This window comes from Polypterus senegalus, chromosome 16 (genome assembly GCF_016835505.1).
Source record: "Polypterus senegalus isolate Bchr_013 chromosome 16, ASM1683550v1, whole genome shotgun sequence".
NCBI classification, from domain to species: Eukaryota; Metazoa; Chordata; class Cladistia; order Polypteriformes; family Polypteridae; genus Polypterus; species Polypterus senegalus.
Window position 1 is genome coordinate 96,405,679 of NC_053169.1, and position 21,657 is coordinate 96,427,335.

Sequence of the window (21,657 nt, forward strand, 5' to 3'; positions counted from 1 at the left end):
ATTTTATTGCTGCCAAACCACCAAGAGGTCAATTCCCAATTCCTATTCAGCTCTGCTTTTCATAACAGTATCACTTATCATCAAGTTGAAAATCACCCCTCACACACACACACACACACACACACACACTATTTTATAGAACTATATCAATGTGCTGGAAATTTAAAAATATGTCACAAGCACAGAGTACCGACATTACAGGGATGCAGTTCCACTTCAAGCTTTGATTGAGATGTGTTTTGAGGTTAAATGAGAGTGCAGAGGACTAAGACTCTGATATCATCAAATGCTAGAAATACTCCTTAGCCCTGGCTAGACTAAATCCAATTCAGATTCGTGGGGCAGAGATTATCTTGGCAGCAATGCAGGGCACCAGTCCGTTGCAGACCACAGTTACCTGGAGGATGTGGCCAAAGAGCCATGTTGAATGCATCTGTTGGCACAGCAGTTCATTCCAGAGTGCTGCTAGTTTATTAAGTAAGAACATTTATTAAAGTGAATAGCCTTTTACAATGCACCTCCTTAACATTGCATTTAATTAACGGTACTTATTATTATCGTGACACAAAGACTGGCCTACCCCCACTACAAATACTAACCTTAAAGTTAGTGGGGGTGGAGCATAAGTTACCTGTAAGTCTCTAATGTTAATGTCCCCTTTGGGTGTTAACTTACGGGTTCTCGTTTGGAAAATACCTTAGGATCGAAGGATATTCTAAGAATTTTTTTTTTGTTAACTTAATGCATTATTATTGTATGAATCTTTTTTAAGCTGCATGTATTATATTTCATGCTTAAAATATAATTTTAGATAAAATGTTTTTCAGGATCACCTGCCTGCCACAGCTCATGCTGGCAGTCGCGCTTGCGGACAGCGCTTTCCAAACCGGCTAGCCAGGTAAAATAAAGGTGCTGCCCTCAGGTGAGGCACCACGTGACCCAGCGGCATGCCATGTGCCAGTATTGTCTCACGCTAGCTGCCTGTTACACCGATATGTGTACATAGTGCTGGAGAACAAAGCGACTGGAGGAGGGAGATGGCAAAACCGCGGCATCAGCGACCCACTGTGCATCGCCCCCTTATCTAGGACCGTTTGCTCGTTAAGAGGAGTTTCTGTTATCGACAAGGTAGAATTTTTCACAACTTACCTTTTAACTGCTTTCGTCTGTGTTACTTTTTATGAAAAGCAGGCGCCGTCGTCCGCTCGGTTTTGTATTTCAAGTAGTGAAACTCTGCACGAGCACTGAAGCTTAACGTGCGAGCGGCGTAGGAGGAAACAAAACTTTGCACTTGTTTTCTGTGAATGTTAAACTGCAATTTTATTTTACTTACTTTTGGTCATTTTTACCTAAGCAGGTAGATCGTTGCCGTATTTAGTGAAAACATTTGGAAAACGCGCAGGCTTTTTGTTGTTGCTTTTCGAACTATCGATGGCTAAACCTGTGTAGTATTTACTTTGAAGTGAAATGATATAACGCAAAGTAATCAAATATTCTCAGATCAACGGGTATTCAGAGATGGGGAAAGACGTTATATAAATAAAATATATCATTATCTCATAAAATGGATTTCACATATCTTAAAATGCAGTTCAACTGTTCAGATCTATGAAATTCACGTCAAGATGTCTCAAACTTAGTTTTTTTTTAAAAATAAAAATATAATTATATATAGTGTAGAGATATAAATATAAATATATATATATATATATATATATATATATATATGATTATATTCTGAATCTGCAATAATTGACAGGAGACTCCAATGCATTTTCAGATACAGTCATATGAATAAGCGTGGGAACCCCTCTCAGCCTGCATAATAATTGACTCTCCTTTTAGCCAGAAAGATAACAGTTGTACTGCATGTCTTTCATTTCCTAGGAACATCTGAGTACTGCGGTGTTTTGCGAACAAAGATTTTTAGTGAAGCAGTATTTAGTTGTATGAAATGAAATCAAATGTGAAAAACTGGCTGTGCACAAATGTGGCTCCCCTTGTAAGTTTGCTGATTTGAATGTATGTCACTGCTCGATGCTGATTACTTGCAACACCAAATTGGTTGGATGAGCTTGTTAAGACTTGAACTTCATAGACAGGTGTGTCCAATCATGAGTGGTAAAGGGTATTTAAGGTGGTCAGTTGCAAGTTGTGCTTCCCTTTGACTCTCCTCTGAAGAGTGACAGACAGCATGGGATCCTCAAAGCACCTCTCAAAAGATCTGAAAACAAAGATTGTTCAGTCTCATGGTTTAGGGGAAGGCTCAGAGGTTTAAACTGACAGTTTCAACTGCAAGGAATGGAATCAGGAAATGGAAGGCCACAGGCACAGTTGCTGTTAAACCCAGCAGGTCTGGCAGGCCAAGAAAAATACAGGTGCAGCATATGTGCAAGATTGTGAGAATGGTTACAGACAACCCACAGATCACCTCCAAAGACCTGCAAGAACATCTCTCTGCAGATGGTGTATCTGTACATCGTTCTACAATTCAGCGCAATTTGCACAAAGAACATCTGTATGGCAGGGTGATGAGAAAGAAGCCCTTTCTGCACTCACACCACAAACAGAGTCGCTTGTTGTATGCCAATAATCATTTAGACAAGCCAGATTAATTTAGGAACAAAGTGCTTTGGACTGATGAGACAAAAATTGAGTCACTTGGTCATAACAAAAATCACTTTACATTGTGGAAGAAAAACACCTGTTACCTACTGTCAAATTTGATGGCGGTTCCATCATGCTGTGGGGCTGTGTGGCCAGTTCAGGGACTGGGGCCCTTGTTAAAGTCGAGGGTCGGAAGAATTCAACCCAATATCAACAAATTCTTCAGGATAATGGTCAAGCGTCAGTCACAAAGTTGAAGTTACGCAGGGGTTGGACATTCCAACAAGACAATGACACAAAACACAGCTGGAAATCTACAAAGGCATTCATGCAGAAGGAGAAGTACAATGTTCTGGAATGGCTGTCACAGTCCCCTGACTTGAATATCCCCAAAAATCTATGGGATGATTTGAAGCAGGCTGTCCATGCTCGGCAGCCATCAAATTGAACTGAACTGGAGAGATTTTGTATGAAGAATGGTCAGAAATACCTCCATTAAGAATCCAGACACTCATCAGAGGCCATAGGAGGACAGCATCTAGAGGCTCAAAGAAGCAAAAGGAGGCTCCACTAAGTATTGATGTCATATCTCTGTTGGGGGGGGCCACATTTATGCACCTGTCTAATTTTGTTATGATGCATATTGCATATTTTCTGTTAATCCAATTAACTTAATGTCACTGCTGAAATACTATCTGTTTCCATAAGGCATGTCATCATATATTAAATGGAATTTGCTACTTTGATTTGGGGGGCCTACAAAATTTGACATGAAGTTGTTTTGGGATTAGGACTGGCAAGCTTTGCTGGGCTGCATGGCCTGTTTTTGTGTACGTTTTTGTAATGTTCTAATATCTCAAATTGACCTTGTATACATTTTAATACATTTGAAATCCATTTTTAAGGTAACTGTAAAGAAATACATGTAGTCTGTCATACACTCTTAAAAATTAGTGGTTCTTCACAGAGGAGCCATTTCTGGTTCACAAAAGAAGAACCATCCACATTAAGAATACAGAACAGACTTATATTTATGTACTTAGATCCAGAACAAGTTCCTTAAGTAACCATGACAAATACCAATGGCTTCATGATTTTAAAAGAACTCTTGCTGCTTGAAATGACGCAGGTTAACTTCAGGTCTTCTTGATCTGTTGGTATCCTCAGGGCCGCCGAGAGAAAATCCAGGCGCCGGTGCACAAAAGGTGTGTGGGCCCTTATACAAAATTCTACACACATGTATGTGTGTACAGTATATTATTATTTATTTCTAACAATCATAGATTACATTGATACATTTTGTTAAGTATGTATAGGTAGAAATGTAATAATAAAGTAATATATTTATAATACAACCCCAAATCAGAAAAAGTTGGGACAGTGTAGAAAATGTGAATAAAAAAAGAAAAAAGCAAGTTGTAAATTCACCTCAAATTTTATTTCATTGCAGACAGTATGAACACAAAATAATTCATGTTTTTTTTTGTCAACATCATTTGATTTGTAAATAAATATCCATTCTTGCCATTCAGTCTTGCAACACATTTCAAAAAAAGTTGGGACAGTACAGCATTTACCACTTTGTACAGTTCCCCTGTCTTTTAACAACACTTAAAAGACGTTTAGGCATTGAAGAAATCAAGTGACTAAGTGTTGCAGGTGTTAGTTTGTCCCATTCTTCCTGCAAACAACGTTTTAGGTGCGCAACAGTACGGGTCTTCATTGAAGTATTTTTAATTTCAAAATGCGCCAAACATTCTCTATAGGAGACAAATCAGGGCTGCAGGCAGGCCAGTCAAGCATCCGCACCCTCTTCTTACGCAGCCATGCCTTTGTTATGCGCGCAGTATGTGGTTTGGCATCGTCTTGCTGAAATTAGCATGGGCCTCTCTGGAAAAGACATCGTCTTGAAGGCAGCATTTGTTCTTCCAAAACTGAGATATACTTCTCAGCATTGATGGTGCCATCGCAGAAGTGCAAGTTACCTTTGCCGAAGGCACTGACACAACCGCATACCATGACAGACCCTGGCTTTTAGACTTGTATCTGGTAACAGTCTGCATGGTCCTTTTCCTCTTTGGTCTGCAGCACACGGCGTCCATTTCTTCCAAAAAAGATGTGAAAAACCGATTCGTCTGACCACAATACACGTTTCCACTGCACAATAGACCATCCCAGATGCCTCCGAGCCCAGAGAAGTCGACGGCGCTTCTGGACACTATTAATGTAGGGCTTCCTTTTGGCACAGTACTGTTTTAGCTGGCATTTCCTAATGTAACTACGTACTGTAGTGCTTGAGAGTGATTTCCTGAAGTAGTCCTGAGTCCACGCAGTTATATCATTTATTGATGAATGCAATGCCGTCTGAGGGCTTGGAGATCACGGCCATTCAGTTTAGGCTTGCGCCCTTGGCCTTTGCGCACAGTAATTTCTCCAGATTCCCTGATTCTTTTCACTATGTTATGCACTGTAGAGGGAGAAATGCCCAAATCTCTTCCTATCTGTCTTTGAGAAACGTTTTTCTTCATCATTTCAAAGATTTTTGCCCGCACTTGGTGGCAAACTGGCGATCCTCTGCCCATCTTTGCTCTTAAAGGAGTAGACTTTTCCTCGATGCTGCTTTTGTACCAAATCATGATTGCAATCACCTGTTAACATCACCAGTTTTATTTAGTTATTATACCTCATTACTACCCCTGAATTGCCCCCATCCCAACTTTTTTTGGAATGTGTTGCAAGCCTGAATGGCAAGAATGGATGTTTATTTACAAATCAAATGATGTTGACCAGAAAAAACATGAATTATCTTGTGTTCATACTGTCTGCAATGAAGTAAAAGTTAAGGGAAATTTGTAAATTACTGCTTTATTTTTTTATTCACATTTTCCACAAATTGTCCCAACTTTTTCTGATTTGGGGTTGTAGTAAAAGACGTTTATAATAGCATTTATTGTCTGCTGAACAAAGGTGCTGTCCTGGCCTTTTTCCTGGTGAAACTCTGAATTTTATAATCAAAATTAATCTGTTTTGCTAGATCAGACTCAATACTGAGTCTTGCCAAATCTACTAGTCACGCTTGTGACATAGCGGATCTCAGAACATTTTTTACCAGCTTTTGCTCGCTGAATGCTCCTTCGTAACTTTTTTAGTTTCTCAACTGTGCACAACGGTTCACTTAATTCGCTTTCCCGAATTCGCGGTGTCTCAGAACGCAGCGCCTACGTGACGTACTTGTTTGCCAGCTGCTGACTTTTTTCTCACTGTGCCTGCAACCCCCTCCTCCTTGTTCATTCCCACCGAGCGGGGAATTCCCTTGTAGACCACGTGACTTCTCTCCCTGGGCGGCCTTCGTGAATGTCTCTTATGTCGTAAACTGTTAACTGCTGCTAAGTACCCTGTGACCCATGTGCCTTTTTAATTTGAAACTAAGCAGACTTGCAAAATTTTAAAAAATACAAAAAAAATTAAATGAATTAAATAAATAAATGTTAAAATTATAATAAAAGTTATAGGATGCATTGGGCTTCATGGGCCCCCTTGAGCTTCATAGGAACCGGAGCGATGTACCGGCTGCACCCCCCTCTCCTTGGGCCTGGGTATCCTGCTAGGTGGCCTAACATACGTCAAAGATTTCTGTTTTGTCCTCACATTGGAAACCTTTCCAAAACACAATGGACCAAAGTCATACACAAAGAACCCTTCACGGAATGAACTGGTTCTTTGTCAAGCAATAGTTCTATGAGGAACCACACATCTCTGTGATAAGAGGTCCGTGGCGAAGCGTGAATTTTTTAAAAATAAATCATTGAGTCCCGGAGTGTGTAGTCTTAGTGTAGTGGTGTCGGGAGTATGTGCAAATCCGGGTTTGATTGAGGTGCTTGGCTGATCACACATTCACGTGCAAATGCGAGTGGGTCAGTCATTCACACAACGGAATATGTGGAGGACCACACCTGCACACAATTTGGGGATATTCAATGCATGATAGAAAGGAGATCAGATCAGAAAAGGAGGATGCAGAGGACAAACAAGAGACAGCGGAGTTTAAGAAAGAATAAAGCGAGGGGCAGGACAGTGAGGAGTCCGTGTTGTATAAAGTGGAGGCAGGTGATTGGGAGTGTGTCCTGCTGAAACGAATGGCAGGAAAAAGGGGATGCTCCTTAGAGCATAGACAAGGAGCAGGAACAGCCCTGTCATGCAACGTCTCCTTTACAGACGTTAAAGGATCGAGTGAGGAAGACATGATTGGGGTTCGGTGAGTAGTCTTACAGAGTGGCACTAGGACCCCAAACCTGAGAAAAATGGGGTCCCATCACTAGATTTTAGGAGGAGGTACAGGGGCTCGTGACTGTTAAGTGGAGAAACCTCCATGGGCTTTTTAACCTCGTTTTAATGGACTGTTTATTTATTGCTTGGTTTTAACCACCATCTGACACTTTGATTTTATGAATTTATTTAAAGAAGAAGCTCTTTTGCACTGCACTGCACTTTGGAACACAGCTTGGCTTCAATAAAAACACTTTACACAACCCCTTGCCGACTGTGTCCTGATCTTGGTTTGACTATCAATGGCTCCCGGAAGCCACCAGGGAACATGGAGCTGACCCACACTGTCACAACCTCTATTAGAGTGTCAGTTCAGATCCATTAAGAGTGTAGAGTCTACACTAGGCAAAAGGCAGGTAACAGTCATGGACAGGACACCCGTCCATTGAAGGTTCAGCCCATGAACATAACACTTTTGGACAATTTGGGATCTCAATTTCTCTCTGCATTTTGGGGATGACAGAGTTAAACCAATGCAAGCTGCATGCGGACGGTGACCTTCCACAGGATTCAAACCCTGGACAACGATCTGTGATGCAGCAACACTACCCAGTGCCTCACCTTTGGAAATGTTGGGCCTTTTTTCTCTAAAAGGTGTAAAAAATATAGGCTTTTTTTTTTTTTTAAAAAAAAAGTAGGCTTTTGAAAATAAACAGGATTTTTTTAAAAAAATGTAGTTTTTTTTTTTAAAAAGCAGGATCTTTTTAAAAAGTCAGCTTTTTTAAAAAAAATTGACTTTTTTAAAAGTAGGTTCTAAAAAAAAATCAGATAAAAAAATGTCGGCCTTTTTTCTAAAAGGTGGATAAATTAGGATTAATTTGTGAAAGATTTGAATAAGCATGTAATCTGATTTCTAATAAATATATTGAAGTTACATTTTGTGAAATCATGAAGTATTCAGGCCCCTTCATTTTCTGCACACTTTATTGTGTTCTAGGTTTCATGTGAAATGGTGGTTCCAGACTTCTTCCACTTTATAATTTTTGCGGCGGCTGGGCTCCTGAGACCACTTGAAGCTTTGGAAAACGGTTTTATCACTTCACCCTCGATCTCCACAATATGGTCACAGAGGTCTACAGCGAGTTCCTTGAACTTTATAGCTTGGCTTGATATGCACTGTGCATCGTCGGGGACATAATATACACGGGCAGGGCCGGTGCCACCATTAAGGTAAATTAGGCATTCAGCTGAGGCGCAGATCATAAGTGGGTGGGTGGGGGTAGGACCTAGCCACACAGGTTAGCTACCGAATAGTGGGTTGGCGCACTAATAAGCTTGGTCTAGGGTGCAAAATAACATAATAATAAATAACATTCCATGCAAGCAAGTCAAATTCTACAAAACTAAGTTCAAATCAAATCAGCCCCCACTCATGATGTCCAAACAGTTCAGTTTGTCACCAAGTGGACTCCAATCAAGTTCTAGGAACATCTCAGGCAACAAGAAAGCAAACAAGAGGTACCTGAGCACGATCTGGAGGACCATTGCAAAGGGTCTGAATACTCCTGGGAATGAGAAATCTGAGGATTTGATTTTTTAATAAATTTGCAAACCTTTCTAAGAACACATGTTCATTATGAGTTATTGAGTGTAGATTGATGGGGGGAAAATGGCAAATGTATCTATTTGAAAACAAAATCTACAACACAATAAGGTGTGCAGAATGTGAAGGGGTCAGAAGACTCCCTGAATCCACTGTGTGTCATTTCCTTCAGCAATTTTTGTCTCAGTACTTATCACATGTAGTGCTTGATGGTCACAGCAGTTTTTATCATGAGGAAAGTACACAATAAGGAGGAAACTGATCTTGACATTTATTGTCTAACTTGATATCTCTCTTGCAGATGAGCCTGTGTGACGTTTGTTCAGATCTGCTTAAAGATGTGGTAGCCTTGGTGCAAAGAGCTTCTGCTCATATTGTGCAGAGAATACGCGATTGTATTGCGTCTTTGACCAGGTGCCCCTGTTTGAAGAAGGACAAAGAGAACCTGGGTAAGGATCGTGAGCCCGTTCTTCAGAGGCATGAAAGAGAAGCAGCACAGGAGTTTCTTCAGCACTTGGACACAGGTAAATATTGTGAAATTAAGTTAAACGCAATTCAAAAATGACCACCATCAATGAGACATCAGGTCAGTATTCACCTTTAAGGTTTGTGGAGTTGTGGGACTGGTAACAACATTATCCTCTTCATTTTGATGTCACTTAGGAAGGTTATTAATAATAAATCCTTCTGAAGCAACATCCATGCGGTGACTGTGGTCCCAACCCCCCCCAAACTGTGGACCTTGATGCCAATGTCCCACACTTACTACCTATTGCTACGCCAATGTTTCAGGATTAATTCCTTTACACGTCTTGCGTAAAATGGCACTAGCCATTCAGAAATCAGTTTGTAGCCATTTTGTGCACACTGGTATTCAATGGCAAGACAAACACTTACACATTATTTGCAAATTATGTTTTTCAAAAATCAAATGGTTAATGATCAAGAATATTATTAAAACCCCGAATGATTAATTGTTTGTATTACCCCAGTAAAGTGTACTTACAATAGCGACCAGTCAGGATTATCCACCTTAACAAAATAAAAGTATGTGTGTCTGTCTGTGTGTGTGTCAGTCCAGTTGCTATGTCTCTGCTAAATGCTATTTGGTATGGCATCTGTGCAAGCCATACTAAAGTTTGTGATGCACCATCTGTTGGAAAGAAAAACGCAAAGCATTTTAGTATAACAAATGTTTGTGATGTGCCATCTGTTGAAATGAAAAAAGAAATGCATTTTATTTCTACATGCATTACAAAATACATTAACTGCAAACATTAAGTTATAAAGCTTTATATCAATCAATCAATCAATCAACATTTATTTATATAGCACATATTCATACAAAAAAATGTAGCTCAAAGTGCTTTACAAAATGAATAAAGAAATAGAAGACACAATAAAAGATAAACATAAGTCAACATTAATTAACATAGAATAAGAGTAAGGTCCAATGGCCAGGGTGGACAGAAAAAACAAAAAAACTCCAAAGGCTGGAGAAAAAAATAAAATCTGTAGGGGTTCCAGACCAAGAGACCGCCCAGTCCCCTCTGGACAATCTACCTAACATAAGTCAAACAGTCCTCTTTGTATTTAGGGTTTTCATGGAAGGACCTGATGATGATGATCACGTAGACTTCTGGCTTTCAGTCCATCAATGTTGGTGCCTCATGATGCTTTGAGTAGGTGGTGGTGGCACAGGCCGCCACCACAAAGAAACCGGAAAAAGAAACAGAAGAGAGAATAGGGGTCAGTATGGATTTTGGAGCCACTGTGAATAATTATTATGAAGAATATTATTAATATTATTATTATATCCACAAAGCCTATAGCATTATGAAGGACTGCTCCCACATCTCCGATGGTCTCCTTGTCCCACTTTCATGTAAGCACCTTGAGCATGGGAAAGGTGCTATATAAATTGAATGTATTGCCTGGCAGAAGATACTGTAGGATTTGAACCAGCTCTGCCAGGTTCTGTACCCGCTTCTACCCCTTGGCTGCCCAGACTCTGAACTCTATGCTGCACAACTGTCCTCAGCTCTGCTGCTTATGTTTTTTTTATGCAGTACATTTGTTATACCTGTTATTATTTTTTGATTATGAGATCCCAGTTGGCAACCCCAAAGGCAGACACGTGGAAATTACCATCTCTGGAAATGACCATCTACTGTATCTGCCACAGCCAGGTGTTACATAGCCTTCCCCTTGGCCTGGTCCAGATGCTCAGGTCCCCAACAATGAGGATCTTATGAGCTGGATCACCCTCGGGGAATTGCGCCACATGGCCATAGTGCTGACTCTTCCTCACAATGCAGGTCATGTGCTTCATTTGGGACTCCGTGAGCAACACAAAGTCAAACCAGCAGTACCCAAGGATTCTCCAAAGAGACACACATGAAGGAGTCCAGTCTTCTCAGGTCACTGGATAGCGTCCACGTCTCACAACCATATAGCAAGACAGGAAGCACCAGGACTCTAAGGACTTGGACAAGACTGCTTCATAACAAAATATGAAAATAGCGAAACTTTCTGCATCCACAGTTTCAATTCACGTAAATTTCTTGTGATTCTTACTTTTACAGAAAGTGACCAGCCTCTCCTTAATCAGCAATGCCTCCATGCCCTGAAGACGCTGTCCATTTCGGAAAACCCCAAATTACAACAATCAGCTGCAATTTACTACTTGCACATTAGTCAGCAGGGTAAGTCTGTTACAAGATTGATTTATGATGCACTCCAACTTTTGTACTTTAACAGGGCATACTCTGTCTGCATGTCTCACACTCCAAGAGTTGGGTGGGTAAAATATATATATACGCACAGCGTCTGAATCGGAATATTGGGAGGAACCTCCATCCATCCATCCATCCATCCATTACCCAACCCATTATATTCTAACTACAGGGTCATGGGGGTCTGCTGGAGCCAATCCCAGCCAACACAGGGCGGAAGGCAGGAAGCAAACCCCGGGCAGGGCGCCAGCCCACCACAGGGCACACACACCAGGGACAATTTGGGATCGCCAATGCACCTAACCTGCATGTCATTGGACTGTGGGAGGACACCCATGCAGACACAGGGAGAACATGCAAACTCCACGCAGGGAGGACCCGGGAAGTGAACCCACGTCTCCTAACTGCGAGGCAGCAGCTACCGTGCTGCCCTGGGAGGAATCTCAGACATGCAAAACACCACTTAGAAGGTGCAAAACCTGCAACAATTGGGAATGTTTTGTGCTCATTTTCAATATTAGGCAGCACAGAAGTAATAAGTGTGATTCGGGGCACGGACTGTTTAACTATAAATACGGCCACTTGTGCATTTTTCATGTAGTAGGAATTTTATTACCTCTTAAAATCCTATACGGGTCACCGCCTTCTCCCCTTTATTTTTTCCTTTCATTTTTTTTGGCTTCTCTGCCACCTCCTGTAACATAGAGAATTGCCATTTATTCTGTAGACCTGTGATAACTTTCAGCAGTGTTGATGTTTGGGCAGATATGACTGAGATCCCTGCTCCTCCAACCCCATTTATTCAGAGGTGACACTTAATTCCTGTTCTCCTGGGTGACTTCATCTGATCCTACATCTCACCCTATTGTTTTAAGCTAAAATGCCTTCTCGAGTGCACTGATACTCCAGCTAGTCAGTCAGTCAGTCATTTTCTAACCCCTTCAGCCCTGAACAGGGTCACAGCGGGGTCCCAGGAAGCATAGGGTGCAAGGCAGGAATAAACACTGGGCAGGGAGTCAGTCCACTGCAGGACAAACACACACCACAATTATACACTATGGCTAATTTAGTATCTACCTAACCATCATGTCTTTGGACTGTGGGGGGAAACCCGAGCACCCAGAAGAAACACACGCTGCACACATGGGGAGAACATGCAAAGGCCATACAGGGAGGGTCTCAGGACACAAACCCCAGTCCCCTTGGTGTGAGGTAGCAATGCTACCACTGTGCCACCATGCCGCCCTACTCTAGCTATTGCTCTGTGTTAAGCACTAATTGAGATAGCGTATTGTTTTTCTTACCAGTGTGATCCTCCTAGTTTTGTGTGAGCCTAAAGAATGAAGTTTCTCACATTTTCAAATTAAACTAAATATGTGGGCGGCCGAGTGGTACAAGAAAGATATAGCAGCACTTGAAGCTGGGCAGAGGAGAGCAACCAAGTGCATATTGGGACTTAAGGTCATGTCCTACTCTGACAGACTCAGAGAATTTAACCCTGTTTAGTCTCAAGTAGAGGGGACTGTGTGGGGACCTCATCCAGGAATTTCAAATTCTCACCAGCAACATTCTTTCTTTCGTCTTAAGAGTGAATCACATACTCGAGGACGTCAGTTGACATTTAGGGGAAGTGAATTTAAAACTGAATCCTGGAAGCACTTTTTTCCACCAAGGGTTATGGGACACTGGAACAAACTATGGAGAAATGAAGTTGAAACAGAAACCTCATCAACTTTTAAGAAGAATCTAGCAGAGATATTCAAACAGCTTAGCTATCAGCTAAAAAAGTACAGCAAACTTGATAGGCTTAAAGGTCTCCTCTCGTTTCTCAAATTTCTTATGTTCTAGTGTGTGTTTGGTGTGTGTGTGTGTGCTTGATCTGCAACGGACTGGCGCCCAGTCCAGATTTTGTTTCTACCTTGCACCCTATGCTAGCTGGGATAGGCTTCTGCAGGTCTGGGTTAAGCAGGTTAGAAAATGCTGAATGTGACGAATGTTTGGACTACAGTATATACTCGCATATAAGTTGGGTCTTGAAACCCGAAAAATTGATCATAAAATCAGACCCCGACTGATACACCTGTTCAAAATTATGCCTTACATTTTTTTTTTGGACATCTTCTTGCCTCCTTCAGTCTCACATCAGTTTCTCAGACACATCAAATTTTGTTGCAGCAACACAGTTACCAATTTCTTTCGCCACTCTACGACTTTTAATTTAAAACCAGCTTCATATTTTCTTCTGATCGTAGATAAGGGATGCTCTTATGATAAAGGTGTATGAGACACAAAAAACGCAAAACAGTGCAAACGTTGCTATAGTTCAGGTATTACCGCGTGGTCACGTAGGCACAATACACAGAATATAAGGCTGTGTGCTCCGTGGTTACTCTCTCAGGTTGGCGTTATCATATCGTAATCTCTTGAACCAGTAGCGCAAGTTTTCCGCATTCGACTTATATGACAGGACATTAGAAAATACCAGAAATTATATGGTAAAATCAAGCCCAACTTATCTGAGGGAGAACTTAAATATGAGTATATACGGTAAATAAAGTCAAAGGAGTTAGTGTTATCATCATTACTTTCATTTCCAGCTTGTAATGATTATGTGTGTATCCACATTCAGTTTCTCAAATGATAATGTGAGTATTTTTTTTTCAGGGATTACTCAATTGCCCCCCAAATTCTTGGAATGTTACCACGCATTATTGCAGTCGCATGACTTAGAAGTACAAAAAATCACATCCTTGTCACTTGTTAATCTGCTCACTGAAGAGAAGGGTAAGTGAAGGATATTGAAGAAAATGAAAATGATAAATGTGTATCTCTCTGGTGTGCGAGTTTCTTTGAAGGGAAAGTGGGGCCCTTAAATTGCACAAAATGTCAGTCAGTCTCCCATCATTAGGTCATAAAGGATAAGTTTGGTATTTTTCAAGTCGAAGTTACTCCTTTACAACCATCGTATTGTAAGACAAAAGACACAAAACAAAAATAAAGGATTGGGGGCACCCATGGTGGTCCCCGTATAATCAAAGGTTTTTGTGAAAAGGTTTAAAAATATATGACGGCAGCCGTTGTGAAGAGACATCTCCTCAGACGCAAGTCTTTGTCGAGACTGGCCGCCATCTTGGTGGTGGCTTATTTAAGTCTGTTCGAAAGGAAGAGGTGGGTTCAAATTGCCAAAAGTAGAAATGACGTCACAGATCTTTCCAACATCATTCTTCGGAAAGTAAAAGAAAAAGAGAGGCTTTAGGTGACAGCGCCAACCCTCGACTCGGAGTGGAATTACTGATTAGTGATGAGCATTTCGATTCACTTTACTGATTTAGTTCTCTCAAACTACCCATTTAAGTAAATTGGTTCTTTTAATTCATTTAATTTTTTTGATGAATTTACAGTTTATCGTAGATGAGAAGTCCAGGGATGTGGTTGGGGGTCCCCTCTGATCACATCACAAGTATGATTTAATACAGGGTAAATCAAAATTACATTAAGTAAATTGTATATACTTTTATACAACTTTTGTGGACAATTTATGTGCCACATATGGTACATGTGTTGAACATGATGGTGAACAGGTTGAGACATTCCTGTAAATCATCTTGCAAATATGAAGTATGTTTTGTGAATAAATTGTTTTCACCATTCAAATGTTAACATCATTTTGACTCACCCTGTAATTCTTACATTATTTTGATATACAGAGTGTTTGTGTGCATATAAACAATAATCTCCATATTATAATAAAAAAATCTTGGGTCGAGATGTGATCTTCTTGGAAAGACACTTTGACGTCCCGCGAGACTAGACTTTACAACCTTTGGAAGCAAGACCAGTGAGATGGTGATTTTTGCACGTCACGCCCTACTTACAAACAATTTAAAACAAGATCACGGACGTCTAACCTCTCAGTTGTTGGAATACACACTTCATGTGCTCCCAGCTCTTAAACATTTTATACGTTCTAGATGGCACGTCAATGACTAAGCGAAGAAGAAAGAGCAGCTATGTGCAAATTCAGAAAATAAGGAAAGTAATAATCAGCCCGGACCAAGTGGAACTGAAAACCTCGTAGGTCCAATCGGGGTCACAAATAAAAGACTTCATAAAGATGTTCAAAAACGTTGGCGCAATACACATTCAGAGCAGGTTAGAGATTATGAAAGCAGTGGAATTCGAAAGGCTCACAAAAAACGTGGCCGCGATACACATGCAGAGCAAGTTACAGATTATGAAAGTAGTAAAATTCGAAAGTTTCATAAAAAAGAAAGTAAAGATCGCATTAGCATAGACAAACGGAAATTATTACTCAGTGAAATAACGGAACAGTAAAAAGAGATAGAATATATGGACATAAGTGATATGACAGAAGTATGTAGATATTGTAAAGCTTTCAACTTTAAGTCAGAGACTTGTAGATCGTCTAATTCATGTTGCTATCAGGGAAAAGCAGTGTTGCCTCCCAATGAAGAGGCATATCCGCGAGAATTAAAAGATTTGTTGTTTGGTGAAAGTGAAATCCACAAACACTACAGGCAAAATATCTGAGTCTACAATAATCTTTTCGCATTCATATCATTCAATGCTCAAAACGTACATTTACACGATAATGGACCATGCGCTATGAGAATCTGTGGTCCCGCGACAATTAAAGCTATGACAAATTTATTTTCGAAGAAACCACAATTCGGTCAGGCGTATATTTATGATAATGGAGAAGAGATGCAACATAGAATTGAAAGAGTAGGTAACAATTCACATGAAAATAACAATCTCTTTAAATTGTATATTCGGATAACCAGACCCGGGTGTGGGAGAGCGAAGCAAGTAGGGGGTGGAGCCACCTAGTTAATTATATATAACTGATTAATGAATTATATCTTTATAATGATCATTCACATGCCATTTTCTTGTTTCCATTCCCAAAGCATGATAACACATTTAAGATGCATAATTAAAATAAGACGTTTCAATCACAAGTGCATGAGAATTATACAACTCATAATGACTCGTTTGAGATCAAATGAATGAAAATCGTACTACTGATTCTCGCGTAGTGACTTGTGCACAAATCAAATGAACGATGTGACCACCTGGGCACTCCTGCCACCCCAAACACCCTAACACACCAGACACAGGCACAAGTGTTGTACAGCACATGTTTGTGCGTAACCGCTTTTCCCTTATTCTCCACAGCAGCACAGTACAAGCTCCAAGTACAATACATCACAGTCCATTCTTCTATTCTTTTCTCTTTTCCACCTCCACTCCTCCCTCAAGCTTTGTCTGGAAGCGCTCCAGGTGTTCCACAGTCTCCTTCTGGCCACACTTACGGGTGTGACGGCAGCCCTGCTGCCCCTCATGATGGCTGAGCTGTTCTCCATGTGCCCCCTGTCAGTGGCCATAGGCCCTGAGAGTGTTGAGGTTCTATGCTCCAACCCTGTGGCACCATAGTCAGCCAGGGGAGTTGCCCTTTGCCATCCCGGTGGAGCTCCTTTCCACGGTCCTTCCGTTACGAAGGCATCCCAGCCAGCTGTCCATCACATGAGAATCGTACTACTTAACTGTTACGTTACGCATGCGTGAATGTTCTGTGCATGCACAGTACAAATCAGCATTTAGCGCAGATTGGGTAGTGACATCCCCATCCAGCCCTGGCTACCTCAGCTCTGTGATGTCACGCTGACCACGCAAAGCATCACAGGGAATGGTGGGGGGTTAAAATAGTTTGTCTAAGCTGGCCACACCATGAATTTTTAGGGAAAAATTCAACAAACAAGGTCATCGCCAAACCCAGCAAATTCACTGCAACAAAAAAAAAAAAACAAACTCTGCCACATTTCGCTGCACAACAACACTAGTAGTCATCCATGATGCGTACTAAATCTCCTGCCTGTGGTTCTTTCAGTTATTTTTCTTAAACTTTTAAAACACATTCTTTTTTCCCTGCAGTGACAAAGGAAACAGTAGTGCAGATGGGGCTTCTAGAGCCCATCTTAGAGCTGCTTGGGTCTGGAGACCAAACTGTTCAGTGCAACTCCTGTGCATGTGTGGCTATGTTGGCAACTTCAGGTAAGAACAAAGTAGCATTGTCAAGTAAATTTTATCATTTTATTTGTAAAAACTGAAGCCATTTGTTTTAATATTGCATATCAGCAGTGTCAGGGAAACTTAGACGAAACTGTGTAATCCAGGTGGTGTTGGACTGAATTTAGATAACAATGCAGAATCTTTATTAAGTATCTTTACTCTGACACTCATCTGTATGTTACTGAGCTTGTCTGCATTAAATAACAAGGATTTAATCAAACTCCCCACCTCCCGACACCACTGTCCATTTTTAAACCCATCCTATGTTTATATCAGTTAGGGCAGCTACATCTTTCCTGGGTTATTAATTAATTCAAACACCATTTAGGTGCCGGTTGATCATGTTGGTTCTTTACAATGATAATCTGCAGAGATTATTTGCTCAATTCAATTTTAATAAGCTAATAGTATTGCTTTCCCCTTTCATTTGTTTTCTGAGGAGTGCCTTTATTTGTACTCTTATTAGTTCACTTACCTAAAGCGGCAGAAGGAGGGCGCTATCGTTTAAGCTAATGCAGAGGTTTCCACATGTACCTCGTGTCTGGCACATCCTTAAGCAGCTCATGACAGCGACTTCCTTATTTCCTACAGCGGTCTGCTGGTGCTTCATTAACTTGTACTGAGGATCCGTTTGCCCTCAGTAGCATCTATTGGTGAAAAATAGGGAAGTATTGAAAAAAATAAAGAAATACTAGTCAAGTTGAAATTGAAACAGTAAACTAATCTGGAGTCACACAGAACGTTTCTCTGTTTTAAGATGGACGAGTTCACAAATTTTCCAATGCTTTTCAAAGGGAAGTTTTGAATTTTTAAAACTTTGCACAGCACGATCTGTTTGAGATATCTGAATGACAATTGAACTATCTCGTCAAATTTCTTTGAAGAGCAAGTGTGGCACATCTCAATAAAATTGGTCCACCGGGTGGCCGAGTTGTTTCATTTTGATGGACGGACAGATAGGCTGGAGTTATCGAAACAGGTGCTTCGTGCATTATATGCGAACACACCTAAAAAAATATTCAAACAATGGATGGGAACAGCAGCAGAAAAAGTTATTCCATACATCCTGAGAACAGATCTAATCTTATGTTTCCTTATATTTCAGATGCAATCTTAAAAACATATATTTAAATTATATCAATATCTATATATATATTTATTATAAAAAATAATCTTGGGAGAGAGACTAGGGAGACGAGACATGATCTTCTTGGAAGACAATTTGACATTCCGTGAGAGACACGTTAACGTCACGCGAGACAAGGCAGTGAGACATTTAAAACAAGTTCACGGACATCTAACTTAGCAGTTGTTGGAATGCATTTGGCAGACATGCTTCATGTGCTCCCAGCTCTTAAAACAACGACAGGCGACAAGCTGAACATGCAGCACTCCAGCAGCAGCAAGCCAGCAGATGAGCTGACCACTTCTCCTTAGCATGCATTCAGCCAAACCCCAAGTCCACCCACCTCCCAACCCCTCACAACACGAGTGGCAGAGACGCGAAGTGGCAAAAGGACATGAGCTGTACAAGCTTTTAAATGATCGATGCGCAGTGCGACAAGCAGAATGCGCAGCTCGCCAGCAGCAGCAGCAGCAACAAGCCAGCAGATGATTTGACCGCTTCTCCTTAGCGTGCGTTCAGCCGCTCCCTCTTCAAAACACGAGCAGCGTTATACGTCCTGCGAGAAAGAGATTTAACCACACCCGGGGCCGGAAATAAAGGACAAGTACAGTATTGTTTTTACAAAAGTTTTAAAGTAAAAGTGAAAATAATGAATATGTAACAATTCCCATGAAAATAACAATCTCTTTAAATTGTATATCCGGTGAACCAAACCCGGGGGTGAGTGAGCGAAGTGAGCAGGGGCGGTGCCCCCTAGTATATATATATATATTGTCGCAGTACGGGGCAGTAGTGCTCCCTTGAACCCTCAGGTACCACGCCAAACACCTGGTAAAAGTGCCACAATAATTCTTTTTATTATAATAATTACGTGCACTAAGCACCCTCCACTCCACACTATTCATAAATCAATACTCAATAACCAATCAATAATCACAATCCTCCACTCCCAGACGCGTTGCCCTCCTACCACCCAGCTCAGCTCGCCGTCTGGGAGTTCCCTCAGTCCTTTTATATTTTCTGACCCGGAAGTGTTCCCAGTCCCCAGTCCATGTGATCTTGTATCACTTCCGGGTCAGGTAAAAAGTACTTTTCATACTACTTACTCATCCCGGAAGTCCGTCGCTCTTCCTATGACGAACTTCCGGGTCATAGTGTACAAATAAGTCTTCGGTCCTCCCTGCAGCTCCCTCTTGCGGCCCCTGTGGTATCCAGCAGGGCTGAGGATAAAACTACATAGTCCATGACTCCCTGCTGGTCTTAGGGCACCTCCATACTGCAGGGAGGGCTCCATCTGGCGGCTTGGGGGACTTGGCCGGGATAAACTGCCGGGCACAGTCCACAATATATACATATATATATATATATATATATATATATATATATATATATATATACTAGGATAATCCAACATCTCTCTGTCTGTTTGTATGTCTGTTTTCCACAAGAGAACTATTTATATTGGATTTTTTTCTATAATTTGCATGAACATTCTGCTTGATTTTGCAACTTCTCTCATCGCATTAAGTTTCATAGTTCGCATGCAGAACCGACTTATTTGCATGAATCCGAGAGAGACGCTGCAGGCGGAGGGGAGCCGGGAGGGGCCCTCTTCACTTACATGTCACTCTACCTCTTGCAATGTGTTGAAGTGCACCTTGCCTCCGCTTAGCTAGTGGTACCTGTTTGTTCAACAGACATTTTCTTCTACAGAAAGTTAAGGAGTAACGTTTGACATTTTTGAGAGAGAGATCAGAGCTACGTATGTTTTTAGAGGGTAGCTGCTGATTGCCAGAGATATCACGGCCATGTAGGGGCGCCGTCCCGTCAGAGCTGAACACGATCAGATACAGTGCCCATGTTTGAAACTGGAGCGTACCTACCTTCCGTTAGGCCGAAATTAAAGTTTGTCATGGGCTGTGCTGCGGAGGACAGCTAGTATACTATACTTTAGATTGTATTGAAAGGGGTTTCCACATATTTTTAGGCTATATTGCAACATATTTTATTTTCATAAGTTGTTACTTTGGACTCCTATCATGTATTTTGGGTTGAAAATCTTAGACTCTCAAATCCCAGATTGGTTCATTTGCATGGGTAAGCATTCAATGCAGGGTGTAATTATGACTTTTTTAACCCTATAGAATCTAACACTTTGTAACTCTGAATGGGAAAAATGAAGATACTGTATGTTTTAAAATATAGAAGCTTGTGTGTTAAACAGGAGAAATTATTACTTAATAATGTTGTAGCTGAACCATTGATAAAATCATTCATTTACCCTCTGTAATTTGTTGTTTGTTTATTCATAGCCTCTAACAGGGAAGCCATTGTGTCTATAGGTGGAATTTTACCACTACTAGTTCTTTGCAAATCTTATGAACCACGAGTGCAGCAGAATGCCATTGGTGCCATACTGAATCTCACCAGATCTGGTAAGACTGAGGAATGTAAAGTGTCTGTATTGACCTGGGTTAAGTCATGTTCGTTATTGATTACATTTGGTGTCTTGTATGCCAAGAGCAGGACATCTATAGGGCTCTGATCAACACTGCAATACCACTCCTGACAGTTAGAGAGCGCTGTCGGTAACTCCTTCTACTCTTTTGCCTCCAGGACAGACCAGACTCCAGAGTTCTGATGTTGCATATGTCACCCCAAACCTCTTTTCACTGTGCTTGTGTTTTTTTTCACAGTGGCATAGTCGGCAGGGTTTTACATCTGAGAACAGTGGAGACAGAGACTCAAGTAGTTATAATACTTTAAGATAATTGGCACATTGTAAATAATTTTATTTTCAATCTGTTTGCAAGACTTGCATCAAATTACTAAATCAGGTCTTTTTTGTGGTGGCTGCTACTTTTCCAAAACTGTTCAAAAAAAGAAAACATTTACAGTAGATATTGATTGAATTTGTTTTTCGATTTATGAGTAACATGAATACCTCCAGGTCTAATGTGGAATTTTTCTTGCATGGGTTCACACTTATGGAAAGAGAACCTTCTGAGTAAAGACGAGTTTATTGCTCTGCATATTTATTTCAGAGACGACCAGAGAAGTCTTGTGTAAAGAAGGAGCCCTCCCGCTCCTCATGATTTTACTTCAGTCTCCTGATTCTGAAATTCAGGTAAACCAACATGTCAAACTTGTCACCTCCTGAAAAGCACTATCAAAAACATTGATGAAGTATAAAAACTCAGTCAGTCTTTTCCACACTTTTTGTTTCA

General features: G+C 40.9%; 1 protein-coding gene across 1 annotated transcript in view; it reads left to right on the forward strand.

Annotated features, from left to right (window-relative positions):
• Positions 1-1,000: 1,000 nt before the first annotated feature.
• The window catches only part of LOC120516795 (vacuolar protein 8-like), a 36,250-nt gene continuing 15,593 nt past the window's right edge, over positions 1,001-21,657 (forward strand). Inside the window, exons 1-7 of the mRNA XM_039738736.1 lie at positions 1,001-1,128; positions 8,778-9,000; positions 11,062-11,181; positions 13,876-13,995; positions 17,167-17,286; positions 20,743-20,865; positions 21,475-21,557. Of these exons, the coding sequence (XP_039594670.1) occupies positions 8,778-9,000; positions 11,062-11,181; positions 13,876-13,995; positions 17,167-17,286; positions 20,743-20,865; positions 21,475-21,557 (789 nt within the window). The 5' untranslated portion in view covers positions 1,001-1,128. The remainder of the gene's footprint in view (positions 1,129-8,777; positions 9,001-11,061; positions 11,182-13,875; positions 13,996-17,166; positions 17,287-20,742; positions 20,866-21,474; positions 21,558-21,657) is intronic.